This window comes from Ammospiza caudacuta, chromosome 1 (genome assembly GCF_027887145.1).
Source record: "Ammospiza caudacuta isolate bAmmCau1 chromosome 1, bAmmCau1.pri, whole genome shotgun sequence".
Classification (NCBI taxonomy): domain Eukaryota; kingdom Metazoa; phylum Chordata; class Aves; order Passeriformes; family Passerellidae; genus Ammospiza; species Ammospiza caudacuta.
The window spans coordinates 122,391,286-122,405,549 of record NC_080593.1 but is presented as its reverse complement, the minus strand read 5'-3'; the positions used below and the strand labels follow the sequence as shown (position 1 = coordinate 122,405,549).

At 33.3% G+C, this 14,264-nt stretch overlaps 1 protein-coding gene across 1 annotated transcript in view; it reads left to right on the top strand.

Annotated features, from left to right (window-relative positions):
• The window catches only part of TRPA1 (transient receptor potential cation channel subfamily A member 1), a 31,594-nt gene extending 18,491 nt beyond the window's left edge, over positions 1–13,103 (top strand). The window contains exons 15-27 of the mRNA XM_058812718.1: positions 817–910; positions 1,851–1,910; positions 2,829–2,927; positions 3,724–3,794; positions 4,215–4,362; positions 4,965–5,054; positions 5,289–5,458; positions 7,534–7,663; positions 7,790–7,972; positions 8,903–8,971; positions 9,597–9,707; positions 10,169–10,266; positions 12,043–13,103. Of these exons, the coding sequence (XP_058668701.1) occupies positions 817–910; positions 1,851–1,910; positions 2,829–2,927; positions 3,724–3,794; positions 4,215–4,362; positions 4,965–5,054; positions 5,289–5,458; positions 7,534–7,663; positions 7,790–7,972; positions 8,903–8,971; positions 9,597–9,707; positions 10,169–10,266; positions 12,043–12,274 (1,555 nt within the window). The 3' untranslated portion in view covers positions 12,275–13,103. The remainder of the gene's footprint in view (positions 1–816; positions 911–1,850; positions 1,911–2,828; positions 2,928–3,723; positions 3,795–4,214; positions 4,363–4,964; positions 5,055–5,288; positions 5,459–7,533; positions 7,664–7,789; positions 7,973–8,902; positions 8,972–9,596; positions 9,708–10,168; positions 10,267–12,042) is intronic.
• The last annotated feature ends 1,161 nt before the right edge of the window (positions 13,104–14,264 follow it).

Sequence of the window (14,264 nt, the reverse complement as noted above, 5' to 3'; positions counted from 1 at the left end):
ATGTGTTTTGTTTTGGTTTTCTTAAATGAGATTTAAGTTCTGAAAATCTGTTGTTTAATAAGAAAAACTGAGTACTTAGTTTACAATTCAAGAGGTTATGTTCTATTCTAATGAGCTCAAATAAAAAATGGCATAATTGTAATTGACATGAGACATATGGCAAGTTGTTTTTCATATTACATTGAGTATTTGGATTCTGTGTGTAAAAAACATGTAGAAGCCATCAGAAATAATTTTGACCTTCCACATAATGCTTTAATGCCTATAAAATTTTAATCAAAATGTGAATACAACTGAAATAATTCAAGAGATTTCATTTAAAATCATGCTTTTTAATGTTGCAAATATTTTTAATTGTAGCATTTCAACTGCAGTTTAGAAAATTTTAGGTTAAGGCATAGTGAAGCCCCACTTTTGGAATAAAGCAATGCACTATTGCCTAATGATGACATCTTTTGGTAAGAGTTACAGGAATACTGACAGGGTTTCACTGTATTTATTGTTATTTGCGTAATTTTGTAACCCAAGATTCCAAAGTTCGTTCCAGTTTCATATTTTTTAGGAGGCCTTAGCATAGTTGAAACATTTCTGTTTAATTGATAACAGAATTTAACATGAATCATTCTTACAAAAGTGTCCAGAATATTACTCAGCTGCTCCCCAAACAGCTTAGTTTCCATTTAATAGTGCATAAAATTAGCACATTATATATTATGCTTTTTAATATCTTAAATGAAACTCAAATAATCTAAAAGTAGTTAATTTAGAGCAGCTTTAATTACTTAATTTTCTATTATCTGAAATAATTTTTTGCAGATGGGAAGAAGCTGTTGTGACTTTCTCTCACTCTTCCAGTGCCAATAAGTGTCCTTTGCTGGAAATGGTTGAGTATCTTCCTGATTCATTTAAAGTAAGTTTTCTGCACATGTTAAAGAAACAACTTCACAAAATAACCTTTGTTGTTCTGCATTCATTCTTCTGTTTGCTGTGCTCTCTAATACGTATTATTATAAAATAGAAAGAAGTTCACAAAATTATTTAATAGTATTTTAGTGATAGTCTCAGTTTGTCCAGTTTAAGTTCTGTATTAGAAAAGTTCCTAGCTTCCTGAGACCAATGGAGTTATAAAAGTAACATAAAAATTATGTATAGATGGAATGAGAGTCATAAGTGAATTGGGTTCAAAATCATCTGAGATATTTTCACTCTCTTAGCTAACTGCTAAATGACACAGCAGAAATGATTTTTAAATAAAATAGCAAGTGGTACGCACATATATCACTGAGGGGGTACTGGGGACAGGCAAAGGTGTTATAGAGACTCTGTCATCAGAAGGCATGAAAAGGCACTTTATTATTAAAAATCTGTAGTTCTCATAGAAACAATGGTGGACCTAAGACCTGACTGGCTTTTAGGAATCTTCTCTCACACTACTGGTGAGCTATAAGTAGCACACTCCGGAGAACTAAATCTATAAACAATGGTTACAGAAAGAGAGATAATAGCTGTTTGAATTCTTTCCTCTAAGTTTCCCACAGCTTCTAAAATCTTGGGAGAACTGTGTCTCTCTCTGTTCAGAGGATAGGTAATTACTACATAGGTATTCATAAACTATTCACACTTCATACTGGTAAACTGGCATGTAGCCTTGTAAACTGCATTTACATTTAACTCCTACAGGAAAACTCTAGAATTTTATGTCTTCAAAACCTACATCATAAAAACTGACTGTCATCACTTCTGTTAGCTGATCATTGTATTTGACAGTCATTTTCTTCTGGTCTAAACATATTCTTTTTGTTGAACATTGTCTATATCACCTTAATTCACTTTTCTGTTCATCTGCAAAGCTGGTGTTGGACAACTGCATAATTGAGTCTTCAGAGGAAAAGACAAGTCGAGACTTCTATGTAAGTAGATGAAAAAGTCTGGGAAAGTACAAAACATGTATTTTAATGTACATGTCAAGCTCATATATATAAGGTACTGTTGTAGATGAATCTCAGATCTTTGCACAGAACACAGGAGACAGATTTTATCCTTTGGACTGTCAATAGTTTGAAGTTCAGTTTCTGTAATCTTCATGCTTACATATTTTAATAAGTGTGACATTAAAGTTCTACAATCCATAAACTGTATCTTTGCTGTGGCAATTTTTGCAATCAAGCTGGGTATCAGAGGTTATGGGTATTTCAAAATAGCAGTGAGAGAAGACATGTAATATCTATTTATGAATATTGAAAGTGTGCTTATAATTAGTAGTGCATATGTCATCAATACTTTTGAGTTCAACATGTTTCTTTGTTTTGTAAATTCTTGTTGAAAATCTCAAGCAGTAGATTGCTTTTAATGCTAGGGAGACATGAATGTTCTCCAGTTATGTTACCTTTGAAACCATATTGAAAACCACCTCATCAGTGATTATATTGGATTCTATCCACATCATTAACAGAAAACTTGCAAATATTTTGCTACTGTGCATTTTCTTTATATTGTATTATCAAAGCCATACAACTTTTAAAGACAAGCTTTTCTTTAAAGTTGGCATTAAAAAATCACGGTTATGAAAATGACCTTTCTTAATTGTAACATTTTAGCAAGAAATGTAGACTTTTTTTTAAAATTCAAAATGGCTGTTCATTTAAACACCTGGCAGTCACAGATGTGTATCTTGATGACATGTGTTCAGCTAACAGTGAATATACATCTTGATTCTGACTACCTTGACACAATATGCTCTCTAAAAGATAGACTTTTTTGTATTAAGAACATCATCTAAGACTGAGATAATAATTTGCATTGTATTTAACTTCTGGTGTATTATATAGATTGAATACAACTTCAGATATCTTCAGTGTCCCTTAACACTTAACAAGAAAGTAAAGGATGGTGAAGATATTTTCTATGAACCACTTACCACTTTAAATGTAAGTTTTACTTTGACATCATTGCCTGCTGTCTTGGTTTAGATAAAATGAAATTTTTCATCATAATATTTCTTCTCCAAAGCCCATAACTTTGTATATTGAAGGGATATTGAAATTAAGTATGGGCCAAAGTTCTGAGTAATAAATAAAATTTCTTTTAGATCTAGATAAAGCTATGAATGCTCAAGATATTGTGCTGTACGTGCAGGTAGTACATCAAAGAAAACCACACTCCAGTCATTCCAGTGACCATGCACTGGAATGTAAGGCGCTAAAAAACCTGACAAACTGATTTGTTTCATATGGTAATTGCAAAATATTTATAATATGAAACAAATTTGCTAGTTTTGTAGCATTGCAATCTGTTCTCTCATTCTTTGTCAGAAAATGTCTATATAACAAACTTTCTGGCTTAATATGTTTGCTTTTTGGGATTCCTGTTGGCAATTCATTGTTATACTGTCTAATAATAAATAAATAAATAAATATTTTTCTCATTGAATGTAAAACTTGGTCTCACAGGTGTAGTTGAAAATAGTCTGTATAATTTTTGAAGCTTGAAATAGACTAACAGAGTCTCAGCAGAGAAACTGAAGGCCTTAGCAGGCAGAGAGGGCAAGACAGTGATGGGTTTGGGCCAGGTGCTTAATCAAAAGAACTTTGCAATATCTTACACATATTTTACTTTTCATTAGGCTAATAATCAGGTTAAAAAGGTGGCCTACCCAGTTTTTTTTGAAACACTTTGCTTGCCTGGATGAATTAAGTTTGACCCTCCTGTATTTGTATTTTGCAGGCCATGGTGCGCCACAATCGCATGGAGCTACTCAGTCATCCTGTGTGTAAAGAATATTTGCTTATGAAATGGTTGGTCTATTTCAGTGGATATAAAATATAATACTGCATGTCAAGATAAAGACTATTTTGCCTGAAAGTTGTTTATTAAAATGTGCATGTTTATAGAGCTGACTGAGAAATGTCTTTTCCATAAAATACAACTTAGTATTTAGTAAAGATTTTTTGATGTTTACAACAAAGGCAGCTATTATCTTTGTTTCCTCTTTTTTATAAAATATATAATTAGGTTGCCAAGTAAAAGTGAAAGGAATGGTTTTTCAGAGTGGCAAATACACTTTTGTCCACATAAGTGATGAACATATTCATCACAAAGGGACATTTTAAGAAATGCTTATTCCCTTGTCTTGAAGACATTATTGAATGTTAAATTTGAATGCATGCTCTTCTAAATTTGAAAAGTGTTGTAACTTTAACATTTTCACTTTCAAGGATGGCCTATGGGTTTCGAGCACATTTAATGAATTTAGGCATATATTCTCTTGGTCTCATCCCACTGACTCTTCTGGTCACTCACATACAACCAGGAAGACCTCTGAATGGAACAGAGCTCTATGAAGCAAGACCATTAGAATATGAGGTACTTTTTATTAATAGTTACAATCTGTTTAAGATTTTTACACCAAAAAGGTATGATTACTTAAATAATGTCTAGATTAATTTATGATCTAGCAACTCTATGGAATAAAATTGAAGTATATATTTCTAAACATTCAGCAGCAACCTCTGCTGATAGATAATTTTCAGTTTAGATAATTTTCAGTTCCCATTTCTTATTTTTTTCTGAGAAATTTATATTTAGTACATGGTTACTTCAGTTTTTTCCCTGAAGTGAATATTATTTATTTAATATTGAAGAAAAAAGATTCACATGAGAGAAAAAGAATGAAACTCAAACAGGAACTCAGAAAAGATATGCTAGTAGAAAAATGAAATAAAATAAACTCAAGGGATATCAAAGGTTCATGAAGATATCCTGATCAATGAAAAAATCATGAGATCACATATACGGCTCAACCCAGAACATGGATTTCACAATAAATATTAATTAAACAGAATATAGATAGTAATAAGTATATGATACAAGCTAACAGGCAATATAATGTATATATAATAGGTAGAGATCAAATTAACATTCCTTTAATAATTTCTAATTTCTTTTGTGCTCTGATTTTGTTGCAGGACTCATACTTCACAAGAGTGTGTATGTGTTTAGTTTTAATTATGAGTTTACTGGGCATTTGCAAAGAAATATTTCAGCTGATTCAGCAGGTTAGTACAGAGAGAAATAAGATTAATCAGACAATTTATGTGCATGGCAGTTTGTATGATATTGAAATTATCTGTTTTTTTCCTGATTAGAAGTCAAATGTCAATTTATACTTTTTAATTTATATATATAATGATTAAAACTGATTTTGAATGGTGAATTTAAATAGTGTATTGAACTCAGTGTTTTAATGATGGATGACTGATAAATATTAACCTTTCTCTCTTAAATCCTAGAAATTGAAATATTTGTTGGATTACTCCAATCTACTGGACTGGACCATTTATACTACAAGCATAATTTTTGTATCTTCTTTATTTATTAATACACCAGCTCATTTGCAGTGGGAATGTGGAGCAATTGCTGTGTACTTGTCTTGGATGAACTTCTTGCTTTATCTTCAACGGTAAAAAAATTTTACAGGCTTTACAATAAAATATTTTAATATTTTCAGATATTTTACATACTCTAAATTGTGAAAGATCAAGTTTGAGAGTCCCATTTTTTATTTTTATTTTTTTTCAAACTATACAAGTTTCCAGATTAGGACCATAGGAATTTTTTATCTCTGATGAGCTGTAATTTTCAGTGTTTTTCATTTAGAGCATCACAACATATGTTATAGCAACTATAGAAATAACAATATTTATTTTAATATTAATTAAGCACAGCCATGCTGAATTTTATCTTTTTTAAATCATCTTTCACTACACTATATAAACTTTGACTTTAATAAAACCCAGAAGGATATGAATTATGAATGGCATAAGGAAGTCAGGTTTTATGAGTAATACCTGGGAGAAGGTAAATTCCTTTATCATTTCCCATATTAAATGGCATGTCTGACTTTATGCTGTAGTGTCCTGTAAAAGAATTGCAATTGATGGAATTGTAAATTTCTTGAGTTGACATCATGTCTGTTTATTGCCCTTAATTATCTTAAATCATGTCACTGGCACAATAGTTTCCAAGAGTTATGAACCGCAGGAGAGCTGGCTGGAGGAAAAAAATATTGTGGGTGTAGTGCTTGAGACAAATTAAACACATTTGTGTCTGAGCAGGACTGAATGTGGTAACACTGCATAGATGTTCTTCCAATTCTTGTTGTATACATGCACTAATCACCGCCACAAAGTCTTGCAGACAGACAAACACAACATTTGCTGATTAATTTCAGGGCTGTTTTACTGCAGTAGGGATGTTTAAGGACACGGTTTGTAAGCAGAGTTAATGTCAAAAGAGAGGACCTTTATGGTCTTGCCTCTACTGCAAACCTTTTCCTTAACCCCCCACCCCCATGTCTGGCCTCAGGTGACCAAGAATGGGTGTGTCCTGTCTGCTCCAAAGTAAACAGGTGATTGCACAACCTTTCTTCTGCTGATGGATGAAATGCCTTCCTGGCCTGACTGTTATTTCAAGTGTGTTGCAGTAGAACTCTACACATGATTTTTCTAACTCATTCAGGCTCTTTTCCCAAAGCAATATGTGAGTCCATTGACTTCAGCTGAATTTTGCCTAGTAAATGCCTAATATGTAAGGGAAGATTGGGTTTGCTTTATTTCCAGCTTGACCTTTTCAGTCTTGCACATAATGTTTCAGAGTGAAAGATACCCACAGGGATTTTCACAGTTGCTCCTGTGAGCTTAAAAAATCTCTTGGTCCCTGGATATGAGAGGGGACATAAATTCACAAGTTCAGGTTTGAAACAAAAATTAATGTGCTTTATGGTAATTCCTGTTTCCATATTTAGTTTTTGTGTCAACCAAGAATAGGAGAGGCTTGCCAACAACAGATTGTTGTTGGAAACACAGGTGTCTTAAAATTATGCTATTCTCCTTATCTTCCTGAACAGTGTGTTTCTTTTTGTTTGTTTGTTTGTTTTCTAGTGTTTGTATTACATTAAAACTACATTATATCATTTCTTTCACTTCTTGTAAAAAGTGAAGTCTTTTAAATCAGGCATGTAGCTGCTACATGGATTATGGTGCCAGTTGTCCTTTATTTTGGTTGCTGCTTTGCTTTGAGAAGCAGAAAAAATTTGGATAGTTTGCTATTGTTTTTTATTCTGCATGTAGCAGTGGTACAATACTGTACTGCCTGTGCCTATGGAGGGAATAAATGTTATCCATGAAAAATACGATGTTGAAAACTGTTCTTGTGCATTAAAATATAAAACTATGCAGTATGGAGTTGCTGTGTGTAGGATCACTTGCACTCTTTTGGATGTGAAAGTAGAGCAGGTTTGTTGCCATCACAGAATCTCTCAGAGAGGCAGTGTCCCTTTCCACAGATGAAAATCAGTGTTACATACTGCCTTACAGAAATAACTGAAAGGGACTCAGACTTCAGTATTTAATGCTTTAAGGGTAGACTTGGCTGTGCTAGATTAATAGTTGTGCTAGATTAATAGTTGGAGTGGATTGTCTTAGAAGTCTTATTCTATGACTGATTCTCTATCTTTTTTGTTTACTTATTGCCTAGATTTGAGAACTATGGAATCTATGTTGTGATGTTCTGGGAAATTTTGAGGACTTTGATTCGGATTGCTGTGGTTTTCTTTTTCCTGATACTGGCCTTTGGGCTGAGTTTCTTTGTCCTTTTGGGTTCACAGGTTAGTTCAATACTCTAGTTAAGTTTTTATCATTATAAATATTATCTTTGACTAAAGCATCTCAAGACTTTATTTACAAATTCCATCAGTTGGGTTTTATCTTTATTTTGATGTTTCTTTTTGCAGCAAACATACAGCACACCTCTGCTTTCTGTAATGAAGACATTTGCAATGATGCTGGGAGACATTAATTACCATGATGCATTCCTGGATCCTTTACTAAGCAGTGAATTGCCATATCCATTCCTGAGTTACACAGTTCTCATTATATTTACCTTGCTTATTCCAATCCTTCTTATGAACTTACTAGTAAGTGTAAGCTATTTATTAATATACAAAGTTGGTTAAACACGAATATGTATATAGAGTTCTAGTGTATAGAATTACTTCAGTAAGTGACAGCCATTCATTATTTAACAAATATTTTCAGTAACATATTAAAATGTCCTTGTTCTCTGCACTTGTTTTCCATCCAGTGTACTGCTATCAGTATTTTCCTACACCTCACTTCCACAGGAGTATTTTTATATGTTTAGGTAATAACTTTGATGGAATTTGAATTGGAGCTGCAATGTATTATTCTGAGGTCTTGATAAGGAAAATTGAGGAACAATGATTTTTGTTCAATCCCTTGTTGTGTCATAACCTAACACTAAAAATAATTTAAATTAAAAAAATAAAGCCCAAAAAGCCCAAATTCAAATATTCACTGCGTACCAAACAGCAATCAGAAGTAGTGAAAGAACTAACTAACAAACCTGATCTGAAAGTTAAGAATCAGAAAACACAATAATGGTGGAAAGGGGGGAAAATACGTAAAATATCTTCAGCCATGATCCACTGAATATAACTTTTATTTAGGAAATCACATTTTCACTTGAGCTGGGCAATAAAAGTCAAAAACCTCGTGTTTTTTAAACTTGTTTATTGCAGCCATGATTCTACTTAATCAAGAGATCAACTGGTTTCTTAACATTCCAGCAGTAATGAAGAATGTAAAAGATGGGATGTTATTCTTGGCAAAAGTAGCACTTCAGTGCCTTACCAACAGAGTTTTGTCAGTGAAAACACTCTCTACATTTATTGATACATATTACAAATATACAAAAAACATTTCCAAATTCAAGTGAAAAAGTAATTTAATTCTAGAATATTTTCTTCTTTAAGTGTGAAAGAGAAATACAATTGAAATCACAGACTATGAAAAAGTAGATAATGAATGATTTCTCTTTTTTCTAGATTGGTTTGGCTGTTGGTGATATTGCTGAAGTACAAAAATATGCTGCACTCAAAAGGATTGCAATGCAGGTGAGTAACAGACCATAAAATCATCAAATGTTGGAAGTACATATCATTGCTAGAACACCTTTTAGATAATTAGTTGGCTTGTCATCATATTCCTAACTATTGTTGGTTATCCGTAAAGCAGATTTGGCAAGTTTGAACATGGCATCTTATTCTGAATCTCATTTTCACTCATACAAGTCATTGCCAAGGAAATGTACAAGTAAATGAATTTTTAAGAAATTTTTCAACCATCAGTTCAAGAAATTCTGAGTTTTTCCAAAACCAGAATCTCAGAATCAGTCACTGCAAAGCCTGAAATTGCAGTTTTCTTCTAGTAGAGAGTCTATGCAGTGGAAAGAAGGTACACAAAAATCAAAAGGATACCAAATTCATTCTGCTGGACTAAATTCTCATTAGAGTGCACATCTATGTGGAGAAATTAATTCTGTCAAGATACTCAATACTGGTCATGACAATGTACTTTTAGTGTCTGGGCTGGACTATTCAGATATTAAACCACTGTTTGCAGTGTGGGGTAGTACTAGTGAATTGGATATAATGGCTATTATATGATGGTTATTTTCACTAATAATGTGTATTTATCGTAAGATAACATATCTCATTCTAAATGCAAAACCTCATTTAGGTTAATCTTCATACCAACTTAGAGAAGAAGCTGCCATTTTGGTTCTTAAGTCGGGTGGACCAGGAATCAATCACTGTATATCCCAACAGGCCCAGATACTGTGGATTTATGGTAAGATGGTGAATATTAGATAGAAGGATTCTTACTAAAAAGGGAGGTGTACACACATTGCTAAGGACATTGTGTTATTAACTGACATCAAGGGAATTGTGGTTAGACCTTGACTAAGGTCAGTGAAAATGATAAATCTGTTTGAGTGCAGCTGTATTCAGATAAAATTAGTGTTTGAGTACTCAGTGCACGGTAACTTTATTAAGTAAGTCAAGGTACAAAAGATGTTCAGATAAAAAGTAGAATTACTCCCTTTTGGCTTTTCTTCTTTTATTTGTTGTTGATAGACTGAATTTTCTTATAAAACAAGCATTTGAATATATAAGCAAATAACATCATAACAGAAAATCTTTTCAATGTTTACACTGTGTGAACAATGTTCACATATTTAATCTGTTCACATATTTATTCTGTTGTCAGACTACAGGATCTATTTAAGTTTGGTTCCATGTTTTGTTTAGAGTGTGTTCCAATATTGCTTTGGGTGTGAGGATTCTACCACATATGCACAGAGCCCTGATACTACACTAGAATTGGAAGTTCTGAAGCAGAAATACAGGTATTTTTGTGGTATTTTAGAGTTTTAAAAATAAGTAGAACCAATATTACAAATATACTCCTATTTTTAAAGGTATTTTAAAGCTCCATACTGTATCTAAAAAGTAAAATTCTTAAAATTCTGTGTCCCCAGCCCAAACCAGCACAGCTTGTTGCGCATTAAAGTAATCTGAAGTAATGGAGAAAATGGATTTTCATTTTAGAGAGTTGCAAATGGAGGTTTGCAAGGGTTATTCAGAACTCCCAAGTGATGTAATTCCAGTTGGTTTGCAAGTATATACAATCTGTTACTGACTTTCCACTGGGTAAATCAGATTCAGATTGTTTCCCCAAAGTTTGATTGGTGTTGATTCTCTCTTAAACAAAGCATGTTTCCCACAGCCTTGGGAGGAATTCTTTGTACTTTCTTGATTTACTTGTCATACCAACATATCCATAAGAATGGTTTCAGAAAAGCTTACTCTGAATGTACAGCTAGAAAAACACATTGTTTCTCACTCAGTCTCACTTTTCCCTGCACTTGTTTTCTCTCAATTTTTTCCTTTCCCTTTTTTTTTTTAATCTACCAAATTTTTGTCCACCTGCACAGATTCAGATTGCATTTTTTTTTTGCATGAAAGACTCAGCAAGAGTTGAAGCATGTGAGACTACACCCTACAGATATAGGCAAATCGTGGACTTTAGCGAGTCTTTCTTAAACTGCATACTACATCATTATAATATAAAACAGCATAAAACAGACTCTTCCTTGGTTGGGATTTTTTTTTCCTACAGAGAAGGAAGAAAACTATAATTTTATAAAATTATTAGCAATAGAATAACTTGTGACCTAATCATTATGGAAAGTCATATTTATTTCTCTGAAAATATTGGCTGAAAACTCTTACTACGTTGCCAGTGTGTTTTTACCAGAGTTCAAAACTGAGTTCAGTTACTACTGGAGCTAGTGTCAGTGCTGGGTGTATGTATTTTTGGATTTCGGTATGGGGCAGGGTTTTCTTTTGCTTTGCATTTTCTTACTTGTGATTCTCACATATCTCAAGATGTATTACCATTTCTTGTTAAAAAAACCAACAAAACAACAAAAAACGTAACTACATCTAAAGCCCCTCAACTGTTCTGCAAAAGCAACTTTTCAGTCACATCTTTTCTTGTTGTAATTTTGTGAGTGTAGACATTCAGAAAAGTAGATTTTCAAATGCCTCTTTGGTAGTTCTGTAAAGACAGCTTATAGTCACAATTTCCATTTATTTCCCTGTTTCCTTAAAGATAACAGATACTGTGTTCTGTATGTGTGATGCTAACTTAGTTTAACTACTTAATTGCATCAATTGCACTTTGGATAGCACTTTGAAAAAGATCAGTGAGTGCCTCATCAGTATTTCTCATATGCTGTAAAAGTGAATGTGAATTTCACTAAATGTTTTTGGTTGCTGGCCTTTTTCTTACGGAAATAGGTTAATAGGAAAAACTTTTGATAGAGCAGTCAACAACTTTATTTTAAGAGTGAAGTTGCTTAATTATATATTAAGTTATTTTTCACAAGAACCACAGATTTGTTCTTTTATCCTATTTCCTGTAACATGGAGAAGAACTTCAGCTTAAAGAATTAAATGTATTGTAAATAATAGTCCTTGTTAGCAGAAGGGTTTAGTTAAGTACTGTCAGAAGGGTGAAGTACTGTCAATTTTTGCATCTGTAATTTTAATGACTTAGATGTCCTTTGAAATCAAATGACAAAGTCTGATGTGTATTTGTTTGTTTGTTTGCTTTTTAGGCTCAAAGATATATCAACATTGTTGGAAAAGCAACATGACCTCATTAAACTGATTATCCAAAAAATGGAGATAGTATCAGAGGCTGAGGATGAAGACAGCAATGATTTATTTCAGCACAAGTTTAGGAAAAGGCAGTTAGAGCACAAGAATAGTAAATGGGATACAGTGTTAAAAGCTGTTAAAACAAATGTGCCTAACCCAAGCACAGAAAAGAACAATACCTTCTTCTAGACTTGGCTATGATATCATGTTGTATTATCATTTTGTTCTACTTTAGGGTCACTTCTCTTATTGTCTTTGCATAATGTTAATGTGATACATCATGTACTCGAGTATAAAAAAAGGCCAGATCCAAAACCAGGATGCAGGTGCTCAAAACAGTATTTAAAGAGACTGGAGATGTCTATGTCCAAAACTGTGATCCTAAAAGTGACTGGCTAATCAGGAAAGTGCCTAACTCCACAGAGGCCAGCCTTGCTGTCCTGGCTTCTGTCTAGATCTGTTCCTGGGTTTGGCCCTAGTACACTTAGGTCTGTATGTAATTACATTGTTTTCTGTTACAAATATTTTTAGAATTTCTAAATTTTTAGAAATTAGATTCTAGTCATTTATTATTCAGGTGTTTGGAGAGAGCCAATGGGCTTTGTGTAGCTTTAATAAAAAGTACAAAACTAATCTGACAGAGTGCATTGGAAGTTTTGCTGAGTAGGGACTGCAGGATCAGGCCTGAAAGGTAGGAAATCAAGGATCATGAAGTTGTAATGTAAGGGAAGAACTACTTTCTTTTCTAGATAGTGGAAGCAGTTCACAGCAGGATCATTTGTACTAGCATGCCTGTAGCAGTGGTAGAATGACATGTTTAATATTAGTCATTTACAACTTGCTGTCCTTATACTGCTAATGTGATTTTGCCCTTCCTGATAACCTAAAACTGATCTTGCTACTTTTATCTGCACTTTGGTTTCATTATTCATTTACTGAATATTCAGTGCATTATGTAATATATGGTAATATATTAAATTTAGTAAACATTAAATAAAATGTGTTTGAGTACCTGAATATATTTGTTTCAAAACCAGTGCTAATAAACTAATTATGACTATGCATGGTGGTAAGGCTCTGTGGTCTGCTTTTGAATTCAGAAATTTTCTTTAAGAACTTAGTATACATTATTCTTATACATAATTCTTCTCATAAACACCAATTATGATTCCTATTTATTTAAAAGGTAGTCATTAGGAGGTAATTCACACTGTACAGAACTTGTTCAGTCTTCAGAAAACACTGGAAGCTGCACTGTAAATTAATGTGACTTGTGCCTTAAAATTGCCACAGATGTTCAGTAGGCAAAATTCTTTCTCATCCAACTGCTCTATCCCAGCTTTGAGACTGTAAATCCTTGCCAGGTAAAACAGAGAAAGGAGGAGGCTGCTGGAGGAGCAGCTCTGCTCCAGGGCAAGCCTGGTGTGACACAGTGAAACAGGAAGAGAACATGTAAGCAGAGTCAGAGCGGAAAAAGTAAAAATGTAACTATAGTCTCTGAAATTGTGGTGGCTCCTAAAGTCAGATCTGTTCCTGTGAATAAACTGTTCAGGTTTTCTGCACTGCTGTGCATCTGCAGCTCCCTCTGTCAGTAAAAAAAAATGGCCAGGTTCTCAGGATAGGGCCAAACTTGAAAAATGTAATAAGAGCAATTTTAAATTCCTGGCAGTCTGTGCCATTAACACTAGATGGCAGTGAGTGATAGCATTTTTGGGTAAGTAAATGGGACCTAAATGCATTGTTTTGAGTGAAAAACAGTAGCAGGAAAAAAGTAGTCAGCACTCATAGTTTTAAAGTCTAAGCCCTTCAAGCCTCTTTAAACAGAACTCTGAGACCTTTATATACAGCTGCCTCTCAGCTTTCCTGAGTGTTCACAATTTGAGAAAAGTTTTCCTTTCCAATTTTATATAGACAGAAATTAGTTATTGTATAATTAGCAAATATTACAACATTGAATTAATGATGCAGCTTTCTATGGAAATTCTCAGACTAATATTACTTATTTGTATGTGGTAGAATGATCTAATAGAGCCTAAGTACAAAAGATGTAGAGTTTAAAGAAAAGTACAACTGGAATATAAATCATGATTAAAAATTTTTGCAGACTGAGCTGAAGATACAGGGCCATTTGAGCAATCTCTAGAAGCAATCCTGTTAGAATCATTATGGTTGGAAAAGA